This window comes from Nelumbo lutea, chromosome 3, assembly GCF_056320005.1.
Source record: "Nelumbo lutea isolate HS-2025 chromosome 3, American lotus-T2T, whole genome shotgun sequence".
Lineage (NCBI taxonomy): Eukaryota > Viridiplantae > Streptophyta > Magnoliopsida > Proteales > Nelumbonaceae > Nelumbo > Nelumbo lutea.
Window position 1 is genome coordinate 49,414,596 of NC_142686.1, and position 20,494 is coordinate 49,435,089.

At 36.3% G+C, this 20,494-nt stretch overlaps 1 protein-coding gene across 1 annotated transcript in view; it reads left to right on the plus strand.

Moving 5' to 3' along the window:
• The window catches only part of LOC148864857 (Glycosyl hydrolase family 47 protein), a 71,380-nt gene that overhangs the window by 36,563 nt on the left and 14,323 nt on the right, over window positions 1–20,494 (plus strand). Inside the window, exons 6-12 of the mRNA XM_088978308.1 lie at window positions 7,305–7,360; window positions 8,853–8,925; window positions 10,121–10,230; window positions 11,797–11,847; window positions 18,997–19,085; window positions 19,208–19,289; window positions 19,399–19,512. Coding sequence (XP_088834434.1) covers window positions 7,305–7,360; window positions 8,853–8,925; window positions 10,121–10,230; window positions 11,797–11,847; window positions 18,997–19,085; window positions 19,208–19,289; window positions 19,399–19,512 — 575 coding nt within the window. The remainder of the gene's footprint in view (window positions 1–7,304; window positions 7,361–8,852; window positions 8,926–10,120; window positions 10,231–11,796; window positions 11,848–18,996; window positions 19,086–19,207; window positions 19,290–19,398; window positions 19,513–20,494) is intronic.

Consider the following 20,494-nt stretch of genomic DNA (forward strand, 5'->3'; position numbering starts at 1 on the left):
TCAAGGAGGTGTTGCGGAAAAAAAGACCTGATCTAGTGCTTATCCAGAGTCTAACCTTCAGGAGGTTGATTGCAAATGGGTTAGAGGCCTTTGGGGAGAAAGGAATTTAAGGTGGAGCTTTGCTCCATCTTGGTGAGCATCGGGGGGTATAATAACAGTCTAGGAGGAATCAATGCAGTGTATTGAGGAACTGGTGGGTAATTTTTCAGTCTCTGTAAAACGAAGGAGTGTAAATGATAGTTTTGAATGGGTCCTCACAAATGTCTACGGGCCAAACTCATATAGAGAGAGGAATTTGTTTTGGGAGGAATTGGCAGATATTAGAGGACTGTGAGAGGGACCATGGTATCTAGGGGGAGACTTTAACATAATCAAATTTTTTGAAGAAACGAATGGAGGTAGGGGAAGGATCACTACAAGTATGAGAAAATTTAATGAATTTATAGAGGCCTTTGAGTTGAAAGATTTCTCTCTCGAACATTCTAGCTTTACTCGGTCCAACCTTCAAGTTAATGCAATCTACTCTAAGCTGGACAAATTTTTAGTTTCTCTAGATTGGGAAGAGCATTGGACAGATTTGCTCGGAAGAACCTTGCCTAGAATCACATCAGATCATTGGCCAATTTGTTTGTTAAGAAGAGTTTTGATGGGGTCCATCTCCCTTTAGATTTGAAAACATATGGCTTACCCATCCGGAGTTTACAGCCAGAGTCAAGTGGTGGGATACTTCGTCCCAACCACCAACCTGGGAAGGCCAAAACTTTTTGAAGAAATTGTAGTTTCTTAAAGAAAAAGTAAAAGATTTTAACAAATTGACCTCTGGGAGATTGGAAGAATAAAAGATAGGATTGATTTCTCAGATTGGGATGATTGATAGGAAGGAGATGGATGGGCCGCTGTCGGATACTGATAGAGAGTTGAGATGGTTTACGAAGAAGGAGCTAGATAGAGGTTACTCTCCTCCGAGAGGATTTTAGCTGGGAACAGAAATCTAGGGAGAAATGGATCAAAGAAGGTGATGGTAATATGAGGTTTTTTCATGCCATTGCAAATGGTAGGAGGTGAAAGAGCTTTTAGTCACTTCACTGTTTTTGGGGGAGATTGAGATTACATATCATACTGAGATAGCTAAAGCTTTTGTAGATCACTTCAGATCAATTTTTCGTAGACCTCTCAATGAAAGATGGTCCATTGAAGGTCTTAATTGGGAGATATTGGGAAATGATCAAGTAGAGTTCCTGGAAAGAAGTTTTGAGAAGGAAATTAAGGAAGCAGTTTTTTCAATGGACAGGTCTAAAGCACCAGGGCCTGACGACTTTACAATGGATTTCTACCAGGACTGTTGGGAGATAATTAGAGATGACTTGATCAGAGTTTATGGGGAATTCCATAGGAGGGGCAAACCAGCCCCGGAATGAACTCAATTTTCTTATCTTTAGTCCTTAAGAAAATTGGTGTTGCCCATCCTAAAGACTTCTGACCCATCAGTCTGGTTACAAGCATTTATAAGATAATTGCTAAGGCTCTGGCTCTTAGAGTGAAGAAGGTAATTCCCTCACTTATTTCTCAATTTTTGTTCATGATAGGCAAGTTGTAGATCAGATCCTAATTGCTAATGAATGTGTTGAGGCTCAGAAGAGATTAAGAAAGAGAGGAGTTGTGGCTAAGTTGGACGTGGAGAAGGCTTATGATCTTGTGGATTGGGAGTTTTTGGTTAAGATCCTAAGAAGCAGTGGTTTTGGAGAGCGGTGGTGCAAATGGATCAAAGGCTGCTTGCAGTCTATTCATTACTCAATTCTTGTCAACGGATTGGTGGTTGATTTCTTTGCAGGGATTCGAGGTCCTAGACAAGGTGATCCATTGTAGGGCTGGCCAGTTGGTAGAGATAGAATCCAGGTAACTCATTTACAATTTGCAGATGACATTCTGGTATTCTGTGAAGGGGACAATAAAGTTGATGTGGAAAACTTGAAGTTGGTAGTGGATCTATTTGAAAGGGTCTCCAATTTGAGGATTAACTGGAATAAAAGTGTGGTGGTTGGAACCAATGCGCATGAAGAAGTGTTGGGGGACATGGCAAGTTACTTGGGATGTGAAAAAGGAAATTGGCCGATCAAGTACCTGGGGTTACCACTTGGTGCAACCCCAACTCTTTGAGTTTTTTGAATCCAGTGGTAGAAAGGTTTGAGAAGAGGTTAGCTGGGTGGAAGAGAAATTACATCTCATTAGGTGGGAGGATAACTTTGATCAAATCTACCTCAGCCAATCTTCCTGTCTACTTTATGTCAATTTTTAGGATGCGCTTGGCTATTGTGAGAAAGATGGAAAAGATTATGAGAGACTTTTTGTGGGAGCCTAGGGAAGGGAAGAAAGATCATCTGCTCAGGTGGGAGGTGTCGAAGTTGTCTTCCTGCCTTCCTCAATCACATCAGGTATGACTTGGTTTCTGGTCTTAAGATCAGCTTCAGGTTTTGGGAAGATATCTGGATTGGGAATCCCCTTTGATGGGGATCTTCCCCTCACTTTATGCTTTGTCCATCCTCATAGGCAGAACAATGACCGAGTTCGTTTGCTCCTCTTCCTCTCCTTCTGAGTTAAATTGGAACTTGGGCTTTGTTAGGAATCTTAGAGAGGGAAATTCCCCTTGTTACCAGTTTGCGCTCTCTATTGAATCAGTGGTTCTTGGGGTTGGGGGTGAGTACAATAGGGTCTGGAGCCTTGAGTGTTCTGGGGCTTTCACTTGTAAATCCTTCTTTTACTCTCTTGTAGCTTCCTCTTTCTCCTTCCCCTTTCCCTGTTAAAGAAATTTGGTGTTCTCCCGTCCCTCCTACAGTTGGTGCTTTCTGTTAGGAAGTGTATCACGGTTGCATTAATACTTGCGATAAGCTTTAAAGGAAGGGGCCAATTTGTGTTTGTCCCCCAACTGGTGCAGCTTGTGTAAGCTTAATGGTGAGACTGCAGTCCATCTTCTAATTTTCTGTCCTTTTGTTAGCTTTATTTGGGAATGGTTTGCTTCACTTTTTGGTTGCAGGTGGCTCTCTCCTGTTAGCTCAGAAGGGGTGTTCAACCCTTCTATTTGTAGGTGTTCTACTAAACGGGGTAAGCTGTTGTGGAAATGCACAAGGGCGGCAGCTATTTGATCAGTTTGTGAGGAAAGAAATTCTAGAATCTTTGGGGAAAAGGAGAGGAACAAGGAGCACTGATTGAAGTCATAACTCTAAGAGTGGCTAATTGGGTTTAGACTGTCAACTTGTTTTTAGACTTTAAGTTCGATATTTCTTCAGGGCATGGGGGGCTATAACAGCTTCCTCTTCTAAAAGACATATTGCAATGGGGGACTGGTCTCCCCTGCCCTGTGGTTGGTTTAAAGATGAACTTTGATGGGAGTACTGTGGGTAATCCAGGCCCCACTGGAATCGGAGGGGCTATCAGGGATGATGAAGGTAATATATGTGCCTTCTTCTTGGGCCCAGGTGGACAAAGTGATGTTGCATCAGAATTCTTAGCAGCTGTCTATGGGCTTGAGAAAGCAAAGGAATTGGGTCTAGATAGGCTAATTATTGAAGGTGATTCCAAAATAGTTGTGGATTGGTTAAAGAAAGGGGAAGGAGTTTCATGGCACCTAAGGAATGATCTTAGGAGGTTCAAAAGTCTCTCCAGGGATATGTTGATTCAAATTAATTGGATTAGAAGATCGGCCACCAGTTTGGCGGATAGTTTAGCCAAACAAGGGGTACATAGACACCATGTTTTGGGCTCAGGTGTAACTTTGGGGATTGGACAGTTGGTGTCTATTTGTAACCTTCACAACTACTTGTTGTGCCTCTTTAGTTAATTTAATGAAATCTTCTTAAATCCCAATTTGAGGATCACTTAAAGTCCAAAACTTAGGTTAATTCTAATGGGTCAAGAAAGATCATTTTATAAGTATAACTAAAATTTATATCTTGAAAAATCAACATGTTCAAAACTAGATGACAGAAGCAACCCAATAGGTAGAAAACTAATTTTCATTTCCTAATCTAGGTTAAAAAGTTAGTTCATGTCCTTTAATCACAAATGAAATCCAATTTTGTTTCCTAATTTGTTTGTTCATCATCAACTTAATGGCCTATCTCATTTATCTTTTGGGTTTGAGCTATGTGAATATTGGTCATTAATCAAGTAGAACTACATAAACTTATTGAGCTTAAGCGAGATCCAAAACAGAACTAAAAATAGTTCGGATTATAAATGGGTTCAATTAATGAAAACTAAAACCCAAATCTGAGTGCCATCTAAATCCGATCAGATTTGAACATTTGGATTGAATTCAAAAGGGCGGGAGGAGAGGTTTGGTGTGCAAGCTAGACTTGGACAAGGCTTCTGATATGCTGGATTGGGATTTTCTTTTGGGTGTAATGAGAAGCTTTGGCTTTGGAGATAGATGGTGTAGATGGACCAAGGGGTGTGTTAGGTCATGTCACCACTCTATTATGGTAAATAGAACTAGGGGTGAGCAAGGATGCAAGCGGATTGGATCAGATTTGAATCAGGGTGTATTCGAATCCGATCCGACATTGTTCATGTCAGATCCGATCGGATGTGATAGGACTTGTTTGAATCTGAATCTTATCGGTAAGTCGGATCTTCGAATTTGATCTTATCCAACTTGTTTTCTTTAAAAATTAATAAATTATTAAAAGAAAATAAAATATACTAATTTAAATAAAGTAAAAACAAAAAGGCAAGTATTTTTTAATTATTTTCATCATATATATACATATTTTTTATAAAAAATAAATAATATAACAAATTTATAAAAATATAATATAAAAAATATATTTATAAATAAATAAATAACATATATATATATATGTATTATATATTTTTATTTATAAATATATAATATATATCAGATTGGATAGGGGTGATTCGAATCCGATCCGAAGATCTGAATAGGGGTGATCCGAATTCGACCAAATAGGATCGGATCTCGGATTGGATAAGATCATGCTTTGATCCATTTGCACCCCTAGGGGTGAGCAAGAAAAATTGAACTGAAAATTCCGCTTAACCGGATTGGTCAGTTTGGTATTTTAAAAAAAAACAAAGGTACTGGTTTGGTTTTGGTTAACCAAAATAAAAAACCGGCGGTTAACTGAACTGATCGGTATACATATACTTCTATATATTCTATGTATATTTATGTATATTATATATATTTTTCATATATATTTTATATTATCCATATATTATAAATTAATAAATATGCATTATATATATTTATAATATGTAATATATTATTTATTATTTAAAGTATAATATTTTATATGTATTTCTAGCTTTTTTATTATATATTTATATATTTATTTATAACATATAGTATCAATATAAAAAAGCCAAAAAAATTGAAGAATCAAACCGGTCAACCGGTTAACCGATCGACTTCTGTTTGGTTCCAGTTACCGGTTTTTCCAGAAACCGGTAGTACTAATTCAGTTTCAAAAAAAAGCCCATCCTAGTCGATGCCTGGTCCAGTTCTTTGAGCATTGGTTTTAAATACTACCTAGGCTAGAAAAGGATTGATCCTTTGTCTGTGGATGTACGGTTAAATTGACCATTGACCAATGGTCTTTAGGGCGAGAATCTTATCAATGTGGGTGGGTTCCAACCCCATCATGTGCATCATGTGTCAATATCACAGATATATTATAACAGAAAGACCTTCTGTGAAATTCAAATTGTGGCATGTGGATGCACGTGCATTGTAACACTGTCTCAATACCATGGGGTCTATGACAGAGTAGAGAGATAATAGGAGAAAGGAATGAGAGAGAGGGGGGATAACAAAGTGAGTATTAGTGAATTTAGAAGGGTACTTCGAGGATATAAAAAGTCGATCATTGACGAAAAGAGAGAGGGTGTGAAACTCTCTCTTTTTATATAGTAGATAGATAAATGCTATGCACATAAAACCCAAACCAGGTGGTTAAAGGCCATCTTAGTTTGCTGATTTTCAATATGCCCACTGTCTAGTGGGAACCATCCAATGGCAGGTCCCAATCCTTGAAACATGGAACATGTGGCAAGATATGGAGAGGGATTAGAGCTTTTGGTGTCAGGGTTGAATATCTCGTTTAGGTTACTCCTAAGATCTGCTAACTTGGCCATAAACAATTGTGCTTAGGGAGGGGTTTTGAGGAGTCACCTTTTCAGGGAGCTGGTATTCCTGAGTAGTTTATGGCTGCATTTTTTTTTCACCATAGCAGTTCCTTTTTTTTCAGCCTCTTGGAGGTAACTAGGCCTGTCTTCCCTGCATCTAAGTTTCTTTTCAACAACGAATTATCTGTTATTGATATAAAACTGCCATATTCATCGAAAAAAAAAAGATATAATACTGCCATGAAACATATATATTCCCTGTTAGGCTTGCCACATCAAAATTCTGTAAGGCTTGCCACATCAACTTGATGATGTCAAACCTAGGCAGGTATTTGGATAAGCTTTTTGCTTTAAAGCAGGAAAAGGGGTGGGGTGGGGAATGATTTTCACTTTTTTTTTCCTAAAGGTAGATATGTGTTTTCATCTGCTGTAGGAATATTAGCAGGGTTTCATTCTTTCTAGAAGTTATTTATGTTCAGTGTTACATGGACTCTCATAAACTGTGAAGTTTCCAAGTTAGAAACACGTTGGTCTTTTTTCTTATAGATTTTTTTTTTTTTAATTTCAAAACTCGACTATAGACATATTCTTTTATGAGTATACATTGTTATGGACCATTTTAATGGTACATACATTTCTTTTGATGTTTCCTAGCTCATGTTGTATTTATCTTTCTAAATCAAACTCCTGGACATGCATGGCTTCTAAGTCCCATGCCTGTCTATGTGCAAAACTTTTCTGTTTTGAAATTTAACAAGGAAAGAAATTGTCTTCTGCAAAAATGCAAGGATTTTGCTGGTTTTTATGACAAAAAGAGTAATCTCTGGGATGTTAGGACTTAGGAAATTCAGTTTTGAACCTATTTTATGTTTTTTCTGGCAGTAGTATATTAGTTGCTTCCAAAATCTTATTCAAACTATCTATCTTCTTTTGATGCAAAACACTTACTAGTGGGTGGTGCTAAAGTTATTTTGTATTTACTGCTTCCTAATGGTTATTATACTTGTTTAGTAGAGCATGTTATTGGACAGCAGGCACTTTTGACTTTCTGAGTAGAGAGTATAACAATTCATTTGCTGGAATTCTAAGTTTAAGATGCTTTTAACAAGTTTTTAGTTTTCCATGTTATGATTTTTCTTTTTAACTGTAATGTATATTAGGAATCCCGTTTGGATCTGTCAATCTATTGCATGGAGTTGATGAAAATGAAAGCAAGGTATAGCTGTTCTATATTTTCTGCACTTTTTTCATCTAAGAATTCATACTGTTGGGCTGATGTAGGGATATCTACTGATGATTGAATCTAAAATGAACAATGGAAAAGATAGAATCTTAGAATAAGTAAAAACAAAGATTAAGAGAAGAAGAAATAGCTAGAGGAGTCACACTTGTCTTCTATCAAGTATAGAGTCACACCTAACTGTTCTTGAGCACTTTTCCCAATAAAAAGAAGCCAAAAGGAAAAGCAGTATTTTTATCAGCCAAAAGGGAAAATGATATTATCATTTTTTTCATTCTCTTTCACATCTATATTATGGACCTTACTTGTATTTTCCCTAATCTAAAAGGCACCTAAGAACTCCTCAATTCATACCCATAGGTAGAATGACTTCAACATTACATTTTACTCTTAAACCAAATCCAAAGGTAGGCTTCGTAACCATTGTAAGTTTGATATGAGTTTGTGGATATTAAGCAACTTCTAAAACAAACACTGAACAAATAAATCGTAAAACAAAACACTCTTAACCAGATGTTTCAAAAGAATTGAAAAATCTTGTCACAGATTGATTTACTGTCTGTAAATGTGTCAACATCACACAATCTTGACTCTCTGTAAACAACACAATCTCTCTCTCTCTCTCTCTCTGTGTGTTTTTGGCTTGACTTCCAAATAATTCATAGATAACTCTCAGCTTTACATATTGCTTCATACACACACATGTCAAAACTTCTATTATCACATCTGTATGATGGTAATCTTTGACATGTTGATCAGCTTAGGTTTCTTGTTGATTTCCTGGGAGTTTTTCAATAAACTATATTGTATATTTATACTGTTCACCATGCCTTTATATTTTAATTTGTTATTTTGTGCACTGTTAACAGTTTTGACTTTCTTAAGAACCATATCATCTGGTCTAGTCTTAATACATTCAATTTTCTAAGAATCAATGACTTCAAACAAAGACTAAGCATTGTAAATGCTATGGCAGTACTCGTTACAAATTTCTCCTTACTCTGCTTTCAAAGTAGATATTTTGGCCACTTATTATCTGAGGCTTATAGGATGGACAAGGGGTAATGAGTTGGGCCAATGGCTGTACCTACACTCTGTAAGGAAAGATAGATCTTTGGCATGCGGTAGGAACACTTTGATCAGCTGGATCGAAATAACTACTGACTTTTTTACAGATCCACTAGCTAGTGAAGGAACAAATAGGGAAGTTAATATTGGGGGCTGTCCCAAGGGGACGGATCAATCTAATTGAGTAATTTCTTGTTGGGATATGCCACTTCTTGGGTTCTGCTACCTATGCCAGCCTTTTTTTTTTTTCTATTTATTGTACTCTTTTATTCCACAATAAAATTTTCATTGATCTGTTATAGATAGAAAAAAGTTTCATTTTCTTCTCCTTTTCCATTTGTTCTCTATTGCATGACAATACTATTTGGTAGAAATCCTAAAGTTCTTTTGGCTGTTTTAGATAACATCAACGGCTGGTGGAGGGACTTTAACCCTAGAATTTGGAATACTGAGTATTTTAACAAACAACTCAGGTGATTATTGTAGTTGCTTTTGTCTGCAAAGTTTATGTTAAGCGTGATTATCAAAAGGAAAGTTTATGTTAAGCTTATAATTCTATCATCTGCTGTTATCCAGTTTTGAATATTTTGTCCACATCCAGCATGACTTATGCCTTCAATAATATACTTTCAATTATATCACAGATATGCTATTTTGGTGGTTTATCTGTCCTCTAATGGGAAATAAAATTCGTTGAAACTTAATAACAATGTAGCTTTTGAGATTAATTTAGTAATTTACAGTCCTCTTCAACATTGTTTCTTTTATTATTTTACTGCTCTTATTTCTTTTACACTTGATATAATCTTTTTTTTTTTTTTATGTTTCCACTTTCTAGTACATGTGCTGTCTTTTCTATTTTCAGTGTGCCTCAATTCTTATGCCATACAATATGCTTTTTTCCCACAGTTGGACATACTGTATCTAGAATACTCTTTTAATATTTTGCTCTCTATTCTTTCTTTTTGACATGGTACGTTCATTTTGTATTTCTGGTATGTACCCTCCCTTTTCTATTTTCTTAGTCTGCTTGAAGTACCATCAGTAGGGGTGTCAATGCACCGGTTTTGGGTTGGACCCCGTCCAAATCAAAATCAATTTGAATGGATTGGATGGACCCACAACACATATTGAATTGGACCAGTCCAGACTTAATGGTCCAAGGTATTTATTGGATTGGACCTGGTCCATCCTGAATGGATTTATATTGGATTGGGTCCGTTTCATTGATAAAAGATAAGAATACAGGTGTCAATGGACCAATTTTGGGTTGGAACCAATCTAAATTAAAGCCAATTTGAACAGATTGGACGGTCCAGACTCCAGACATTGAATTGTGCTGGTCCAAAATGGTACCTGGTCCATTTGTAATGGACTCTTATTGGACCGGATTGGATTGGACCAAATCCGGTCCAATTGACACCCCTAGCCATCAAAACATGCTCTTTTTCCCAACAGTGCATACCGTATCTAGATCTAATGGGTATTGCCTGGTGGGGACTGGTCCACCTTTTTTAATATTCTCTCTCTCTGTTTATATTTATATATATGCCAATAAAAAAGAAAAAAAGTATATAAATTTATGTACAGTGACTGAAAAGGTTATTTTGACAATGACCATGTTTTAATGAAAAAACAGTGAACATGATTTGTTTAACGACTTTGCAGTTTTTCAGCAAGTCACAAAAAATGCAGTGCGTGGTATTTGGGCCCGCCGCTCAAAACTGAACCTTGTTGGTGCTCATATCAATGTCTTCACAGGTGAATGGACCCAGAAGGTAATGCTCCAAAATTCTTTTGTAACATTAATTTAGTAGTTTAGCTGCTAACTGATACTTGTGGACATGCATATAACATTCAAATGTGTAATATAGCGCATCAAACCATCTCCAAACACAATTGGCATGTATCATATGCTCAAACTGTGCGTCTGTGCCCTGGGTTAAAGATGGTACTAGCTCTTTCATTTAGTGAAAGCCCTGACTTCTAGTTATGTCTTTTTAATCAAGGTTTCCTTTTTGTTGCACGAACGGGGTTTATCATAGCAGCTTGATTAAATATGATTGTTAATGTGATTTTTTTAATCTTTTATATGAAGAATTTCTTGTAGATTTATTTCTGCTATCTCCTTCCAACATTAATGCCAATATACTTGGGAATTGATGGTTCTCTTTAGAGGGTTCTTTTAGAGCTGGAAACTTGTGATTTCTTCTTCGTTCATCATTCTTATAATATTTGAGCATTCCACAACTGATGAGAAAATTATTTTTAGTGGTAATCAAAAAAATTCTAGCACTTTGGTGGGGTTTCCTATTTAACCTAGGGAGTGGGTTCTTTTAGGATTGGGATAGTAGTACATATTTGATTAGCATATGGAGAATGTTAGTCTTTGTTGAAGCCTTTTCCTCGTATTTTCAGAGGGCAGTGGTATTAAAGGGTTGGTGGTACATTATACCTGCTTTGTAAAGCATGATGAATCATCGGGTTAATGTTTTGAACTTTGAAATGATTGGAGCCTTCAACAATACCGGATGTAGTAAAAATTTTATTAAGAAGATGAGCAATTTTGAGGAACAAAGTGTTGTCTAAATAATATTTAGACAGCTTTATGTAGTAGACAGCCAAGCTTAATTCTTGGAGAGCACATCAACAGATTCACACTTGCTATAATAAAGTTAGATCTACCTATTTAGTATGCCTGCGGTCTTTTCAGAACCCAAAATCAATTCCTCAAAAATGGTCCTTTAATGGATCTAGTCTACTAAACATTACAATCAAGGTTACCAGTTAGTGCATATGCTTTACTGATCCTAGCAATGTAATCTTTCATCACTCAACACACTAGGAGTTAGCATTTGAAGATATGTTTTGATACAAAAAATGTTTCTAAACAGCTCTTTTAGCAACTTCAACCTAATTTTAAACATGTTTCTTTGTTATTAAGAATGGGATTTCTTAACATGGAAGAGGAGATAACTTATCAAAAGAAAAAAAAAAGACATGGAGGAGGAGATGAAAAGAAAAGGGATAGTAGAAAGCCATGTCCCAAGGAGGATGACCAGTGGTTTTCACAATAATATTGACAAAATGCACAGAACATTACTGTAGAAATTTCTAGATAAGGGGGTGTTTGCCAATGTGTATGGTTTTGTTTTTCAAAACAAAAATAACTGCCACATCAGCAAAATCATATTGCTTTTACTGATACGGTAGCTAATTTTTATTTTGAAAAACTAAATCATACATATGGGGGAGCACCCCTAAATTGTCCTTTGGAGATATTAATTCTAGCTGATAACCTCTGCTTCATTTCTTACTTCTAAGCTGATTGCTTTGCTTTGCAGGATGCTGGAATAGGTACCAGTATCGACTCTTTTTATGAGTATCTTCTAAAGGTATGGTGGCTTTGTTGTATAAAAGGAGAAATTTCATTGCCTGCATGATTGTTTTTTAAGACTAATATATTAGGTGCATTATCCCAAGGTTTAGAAAAATTATGAGGCCATCATTAGTTTAATTCCTTAATCCTTAGTACTTTTTGCAGAGATAAAGTCCATATAAGGTTAGTGTTACTTATATTTTAACATGCGTATATCTGTTTGTGTGAAACTGTATTCTAATTGGGCCGGTTATGATTTCCTTTTGTCTGGATGAACCCTCCTATTTGTGCCATGTTTGGAATCATGCTGAGACTATCCATCAAATCAGAGACCTTGTTGATTATCCATGTATAATTCCCAGGCTTCACAAGCACTATACCCTTTTAGTGAAGTTCTGGCCTTGTGATGTTAGTCATTGGTAGTTTCAACTTTTGATTGATAAAATGCTCACAAGCGGCTTTTTCATTAATCCACACCAAATTATATTTCCACATGGAAGATTCCTGGGTTGTATAAACTTCTTTAAATGGCCCAACTAGCAATTTGATGCAGGAACAACCAAACCAAAATGTTTGGACCTACTTTCAACCCAATCTCAAGGTTCAAATATCCATTAAAGGTTCTTTAGTCTAGTCTGAAGATCCAAAAATGGTGCATCATTCAGTCCAATCTCAAGATCCAATAAAGACCCAATGGTTTGGTCCATGCTGTCAAAATAGGAAAAAAACATTGGGAAAGAACTATGTAGGGGTGTAAACGGATCAAATTCGAATCGGATCAGGCAATATCCGAATTCAAATCCAATTAGAAAATCCAATATCTGAATTCGATTCGATATCTGACGGATATTGAAAATTAATATCTGAATTCAAATCCGATTAAATATTTGAATATTCGATACGATTCGAATTTGATTAATTAATTATTTTAGATAATTAATAAATATATAAAATAAATATTTTATTGATATAAAGTATATAATAATATAAATTATTTAGATAACTTAATTATTATATATATTACATAAAATATTTTATATATTATATATAAGAATTAAATAATCAGTCAAATTTGGATATTTATCGAATCGAATCAGGTCATATCTGAATTCGAATCCGATTAACTATTTGGTAAGAATAGGATATCAGAATTTGACCGATAGATATTTGAATTATCCGAATTCGATTCGATTATGTCAAATATCGAATTCAAAATCGGATTTTCGAATACCGTTGACACCCCTAGAACTATGGGAGATAGAGACTTCACATGGTAACAATGGAAGTACAACTTTGGGACTTAAGCCAAAGATTGGGTGAAAAGGTAAACACTGAAAGTTAGAGTGTTAAGTGGTGGGTTTCATTAATAGGGAGTTGGATCCCTGAGGCATTGACTAAGAATTAATAGAGTATAGGGTCCTATCAATTAGGAGCTAATTATGCATAGGAATCATTAAGTGCAAATACTTCATAAATCAGCACATCATGTAGGAAGCTAGAGCTTTGTCATCTTGAGTAAATATTTCAGTCAGATGGATTGGAGATCTGTTAACTCTTTAACAGACAGTTTAGCTAGAGTTGTAGGGAGAGCAGGGTTCTGCTGCAGAGTGCGAAGCCTTTCTCTTAGGATATAGATTTTGTTGTATACAGGCTTGCTGTAATGGTAAAATCTTGGGCTGCCATTTGTGTGAACATGGATTTGAGTATGTGATCGGCTATGCTTGCAGAAAAAAGCCAGAAGTTAGGTCTGTATTCCAGATTCCGGCCTACCCCTCCCAAGACTGCAGATAGCTGGGACCAACATCAAGTAATGGCCTTTAGGTAAGACTTATAAGTCTAAAGTTGTTTATTTCTATCGCCCCTTCCATCTTCTGGATTAAGGAGATAAATGTTGCATTTGCACTTTTCTCTACAGATTTTGTTAGTTTGCAAATCCTTAAACATATTTATAGTCTCCTACTCTCCTCCTTGATCAGCAACCATCATGCTTTTAGCATGCTATGTTGAAACCATCTGAGCTTGGAATCTTATCTCCATTCATTGCCTTTCCCACACCCCAAATCTCCTCAAATGATTGATACCCGTATCTTAGACAATAAAGTCTTGGATGCAAGTTGCATAACCTCCTAATTTCATAATACTTTTTTTTTAAAGGTAAAGATTTTTTTGCATAAACCACATCAACAACACACACACATGCACTCTCTCTCTCTCTCTCTCTCTCTCTTAATGTAACCTCCAAGACTCCAAATGCTGAAGGCCAAAGGGATAGATGACCACTTCCCTTAGTATCAGAAAACCAAGGGCCAAGCTTGCAGATTGCAAAGTTAATAAAGTCCTCCTTAAATCTGCACCTCTTAAGGAAAATCCTTCTATTTCTTTCAGCTCAGATTGATCACACCACAGCTGCAGGCACCATTCCCTACACTGATTTTCCATTCTTACTCATGCCATGCTGCTGCCAACTAGATAGCATATCAGGGAGGAACTGTTGCAAAATTCAACATAGACTGGCTGACTTCAGGAAATGAACCTACAAGGCTTGGACAAAATGACAGTGAATGAAGAGGTGCCCACACTTCTTTTTCTCTTAATGAATTTTATTTTGGTATAAAAGAAGAGGTGGTCCACACATTCAGCCACCCTCCCACACAAACCACAAAAATTGTCCTGGATGTCAACATCTCTTCTTAGTAGGCTATCTCTTGTTAAACACTTCCCAATGGTAGCTGACCAAATCAGAAAGCTGGCCTTATGATGCAGCTCAAATATGAAGAGAGATAATGAAAGAAATTTGCTCAAAAAATATGAAAAAGAAGAAGAAAATTGGATGGAACTTTATTAATATGAGATGGCTTACAATATGAGGCAATAAGGTTGGGGACTCGGTCATCCAAAGAAGAGGGGATTCACTCACCCAAGAGAGGACTCTCTTAACTCTCAAAGAAAGCTCTAAGCTTCTCAAAGCAAAGGGAATAACTTGATTGCCTCTAGCTTGAGATTACAAAGCTTTATATAGATAACAAAAACTAGGTGTTAGAACATTTAATGTAAAACTAGCCATTAGAGAATTTAATAAAACTAGCTGTTAGAAGCCCTCTAACAAACTAGTTGTTACAAGCCCACTAATCAAATGGCTATTGGAAGCCCATTAGTGAGTTCAAATTTAGGCCCACTTGTCTTCTCCTTTTAAAGTGATATGGTGCTTCTCGGGGCATGAACTTGAACTGCATCAGTCTCCCCCTCTTGAAAAGAACTCGTCCTTGAGTTTTAAGAACTTTAACAAAATGATTTATCACCATGCTTCCACTGCATTTTTCTATTACTGATCCTTTGATAGGCAATTGATGATGTAAACCTCCAATATTGATCAGAATTCCTACATCATGTCTCCTAGCTGTTGAAACATGTTTCTTGTGCTTCCAATAACCCAACTCTTCATCTAACAACCATTTTAAGCTTGGAGAAAATGACTCCCAGTAAGGGTCCTCATACACTTGTATAAAAAAGATGTAATTCAAAGCTCTTACTTGATGAATGTTGTCTCCATCAATTTGAAATTGATCACAAACGATAGAAGATTCCTCATAAGTAATGGACTTTTCGTCAAACTTTGGAGGGCTATCCCAATCAAGTCTTCATCACTTTGAAATTGATCATGAACAATAGAAGATTTCTCATAAGTAATAGACTCTTCATCAAACTTTGGAGGGCTATCTCAATCAACATTTTCTCTATCACTTTGAAATTGATCACGAGTGATAGAAGATTTCTCATAAGTAATAGGATTTTCATCAAAATTTGAAGGGCTATCCCGGTCAATGTACTCTTTTTCCTTTGGCATTGTTAATGAAAAAGGAAACATAAGATTGTCATTACAATCTTTCAAGGCTTGATCCAAAGATAAGGTTGGAGCAATATGGTCATTCATAGGAACTTGTTTGGAAGCCTTCGTAAAATCTTCTTCATCATGCATTGAAGGTTTTTGTAGCCATTCTTGAGCTCATTGATTTCTTCACACAGATGGGCATTTTGAATTGGAGCCTTGTGTTGATTCTTACTTGGCATGATATCTTACTTCGTTGAAAGATTTAGATATGCAGCCAGTTTCATTGATCAATCTTGTTTCACTTATAACTTTTTGTAGAAAACTTTGATTGATGAACTGTTTGTCGCATTAGAAATTACACTCAAAGAGCTTTCCAATGATATATAGCATGACCCAATTTGATGAAGATTTCATTGCTAGAATTGGGATGTCATTTGACCTATTTTCTATAACTGCAATACTATTTTGGATGAGGAAAGAGGGTTGAGTAATGAAGTTACAAACTCTAACTACACCCGCTCTGATACCAATTGATGCAGCTCAAATATAAAGAAAGATAATGAAAGAAATTTTCTCAAAGAAAAAAAAGGAAAAAGAGGAAGAAAATTAGATGGAACTTCATTAATATAAGATGGCTTACAATATGAGGCAATAAGGTTGGGGACTAATTGATGCAGTTCAAGTTCATGCCCCAAGAAGCACAATATCATTTTAAAAGGAGAAGACAAGTAGGCCTAAATTTGAACTCACTAATGGGCTTCCAATAGCCATTTTGGTTAGTGGGTTTCTAATAGCTAGTTTGTTAGTGGACTTCTAACAGCTTGTTTTATTAAATGCTCTGATGGCTAGTTTTACATTAAATGTTGAAACAACTAGTTTTTGTTATCTATATAAAGCTTTGTAATCTCAAGCTAGAAGTAATCAAGTTATTCCCTTTGTTTTAAGAAGCATAGAGCTTTGTTTGAGAGTTGAGAGAATCCTCTCTTGGGTGAGTGAGTCCCCAACCTTATTTCCTTTTATTGTAAGTCATCTCATATTAATGAAGTTTAATCCAATTTTTTTCTTTTTTTTTTTTACTATTTTTTGAGCAAATTTCTTTCATTATCTTTCTTCATACTTGAGGCATCACCTTAGAAGGCACATGCTGTCTCCAAACCAAAGAGCTAGGAAAGAAAGAACTTAGGATAGATCTCAGGTTCTTTGCTAAAGAGCTAATCAAAAGTTCCCATCACTTTGCCACTTCAGGGCCCAAGCATCATCTTGTCCCAGTCTAATAGATTGATTCCCAAGAAGCTGAAGCAACTGCAACAGGCTATCAAACTCCCAATCTTGCAGTTTCCATGGAACTTAGGTGACCACACTACATTACCTCCCAGCAATTGATAAGAGTCTTCTTTTTTGTTTGATAAATAGTAAGATAATTTATTAATACCAACAACAATGTTACAGAGATCCACCAAGAGGTGTGTGCAACCTCTCCTAGAAATCATCAACAGATTATAACACTAAGCCCAGAATAAGTGGTCCCTAGAAACCCCTTAGCTAGAGTATCTGCCATTCAATTAGCTGATCTTCGTTGCCACTGTATTCTTACATTCATATTACTGACTTGCAATTTGAACCTCTTTATCTCCTCTCTGCAAATTCAAATTGCTTCTTCCAGGTTCCTCAACCATCCAATCACCACTTTGGAGTCCTCTTCAATGACTAACCTGTCAAAATTCAGCCTCCTTGCTAATTGAACTTCCTTCAAGTGCAGTGAATCCCCCATACCAATTGGACCTGAAAACAAAGCCACTATACTCCCATCTTTATCTCTAAATACACCACCTATTCCTGAGGGGCCTGAGTTACCTTGGCTGCTACCATCAAAGTTATGTTTAATAAAATCTTCTTCAGGAGGAGCCCAACTGGAAACTACCTTCTCTTTATGAGCTATTTGCCACTGACATCCAATTCCTCCAAATATCAACAAAGGAGAACTGTGAGAATAACTCCGTAGTTTTTACCCAATGTATTACCCTTGTCGTAATGCACTCAATTACTGCTTCCACACTTGTTTCTTTTTCTTAGAATGTTCTTGCATTTCTATCTTCCCATATGCTCCCAACAATTGATAAGAGTCCACCACAATGGAGGAACACCTGCTCCAAAGGACTGTTATAACACCACTTATCTCTCCAAAAAGCTGATCTGCTACCCTTGTTCCACTCATCTCTCAAAGTGTAATTTCATAATACTTTTTGATCATTAATGATAATGACTATCAAAGGGTGCAGCAAAAAAGTGATGATCTGGGTTTCATATATAGTATAAAATTAGGAGGAAAAGACTCTCCTATTCTACAAAATGACCATAACAAGGTCAGAAGTACAAGAAGCCATACTATGAATCAGCACCTGGGCCTTGAGTTCCTCACAACATTTCAGCTCTTACAACATTATTCCTGGATAGTGTATCCACAAGCTTGTTGATCTTGGTATCCATCTAAACGAGCAGTTCAGCATAGATGTCAAGGCCTTGGCTTCTCCAACAAAAAGTGTAATGACTTATGGACCTACAGATGTCTCAAAGATCAATTCAAGCACAACCAGGAAAACCAATTTTATACCATTCATCTTCCCAAAATATCTCTTGTTACATTCTTTTTTTTTTATCAGTAAATATCTTTTGTTATATTGCCAACAGTGAATTTTGTGCATTCAGAATGAGGACATTGAAGCTTAATATTCCCTTCAACAACTAAACCATTCAAGGATGAAACACTTCTTGAATTCTGCTCATGAAACATTACTTAGGTTTTTAGACTTTCCTAAGTTATGGATCTGCACATGATGATATTTACAGGTGAGACAGTAGAAGGATTTTTCGAGGTGCCAAAGCCCAGGGAAGTAATTTGTGTGCTGGTTCCAAAGGGATTTAGAGAGATGAGGACTGAGACACATTGACTTTAATAGAGACTAGGAATCTAGGAGTAGATCATAAAACATGAATTCATTAGAAATTACCTATTTTTTTGTTCAAGATTTTTGACACTCATGCAGAGCCTCTTGCATTGTGCATCTTCATGTGCCTATCAACACTATTTTTGTTATCTTAGAAACAAAGAAGTTACTATTGCACTGCTTTTTTTATTGTTTTTTTATGCGTGATGCATAGTCAGGCATGACCTTGGCCAAATGGTCTAAGGTGCAACTTGCATTCTTGATGATTCATTAGATTCTGCATTTTACTTCTTATTATCAGTTCTTGTTGTTTGGGTTGGGAAGGGGGAAGGGAAGCCAGTGAACTTGGTCCTCTTTTCTTTTCATTATTGGCCTTTCTATTGCACTGCAGGCTTACTTATTATTTGGAGATGAGGAATACTTATTCATATTTCAAGAAGCTTACAAGGCTGCAATGCACTATCTTTACAATGATCCTTGGTACATTTCTTCTCTTTTCTATGGGCATTTAAAAAATAATCGTTTTATTGATTAGTTATTTTTGTTTTCATTGTTTATTTTTTCTTTAGAATTTAGCTTATTAACTCTTAACATACTTGTAGGTATGTGGAGGTGAATATGAACTCTGCTGTTATTGTCTGGCCACTGTTTAATAGTCTGCAGGCATTCTGGCCAGGACTTCAGGTATTTTACACTTCTATGTTTTATCATTTTATTAGGCAAAATGTTGTTTCCCCTGGGAGAAGTGATGGCATTATTGACTGTGAAGAAAATTGATCATGTTGTTTGGAAGGTTCTAGCTGGGGATATTGATCCTGCTATTCGTACACATGCAGCCTTCTTTAGTGTGTGGAAAAAATATGGCTTCACCCCAGAGGGTTTTAACCTTGCTACACTCAGTGTTCAGGTATCTTCTTCAACCACAAACTTCTGGATGTCTCTATATTTTTTTAAACTTGATTCTTAGGGAATTTATATTTTACAGATGAAGCAATTTGATAGTGTAAGAGGCTTTATTTTTTTGTTTGAAAAAGGTAAAGTATAAGTTCATTAAGATGAAAGAAACTGTACATGAGATAATGTACCAGAATGTAATTTTAGTCCCCCCCCCTCCAAAAGAATCCATCCTCAAAAAATAAGAGAAAGTATCATTTTTAAATACAGTATTTATGGATAACCAACTTCTAAGATCCTCTACTACGCTATTAATCACCACAGATTTTGGTGAAGCCTTCTGTTCGAAAATCCTCAAATTTCTTTCAGACCAAATGACCCACAAAACTGCCAAAGGAACTGCTGATCAACAAACTTTCCCTTTCGTGGATAAACCTGGAATGCCCCATTCTTGCATCAAGTCCTTGACTGAGAAGGGACAGCTCCAGTTCAGATTGAGGGCCCTTGTGAAGTGACTCTTTTATGTTACTTTTTGCTGACTGAACTTGCTATCTGGCAGTTGATGTGTTTTGCTGGTACTGTCACTAAAACTTAGGTTGGCACATAATACTAATAAATGAAGTTCTCCTCAATGAAATCTATGGTTTGAATATGGTAACGAAATTGATATATCCAGATTTGGGGTCCTGAGTTGGCACCAAGGGTAATCTGCTGACATCACAAAACGAAATAGGCTGAAAAAAAATGGAATTTCAGTCTAAACCTTAGTTTTTTTTATATATAAACAAGAATGTATAATGTGGATTGCAAGGGGTAAAGTTACCCCAAAGAGTACAGATAGGTATAGTTACCCCAAAGAGTATAGATATTGCAACAGAGCCCAGTACAGTTGCTCCCTATCAACCCCTTGTCTAGCTAGAGAACTTGCTAGCCCATTTGCCTCCCTTGGGATCCATTGAAAAGTTACTGTCGTTCCCCTTAGTAATCATTTGATT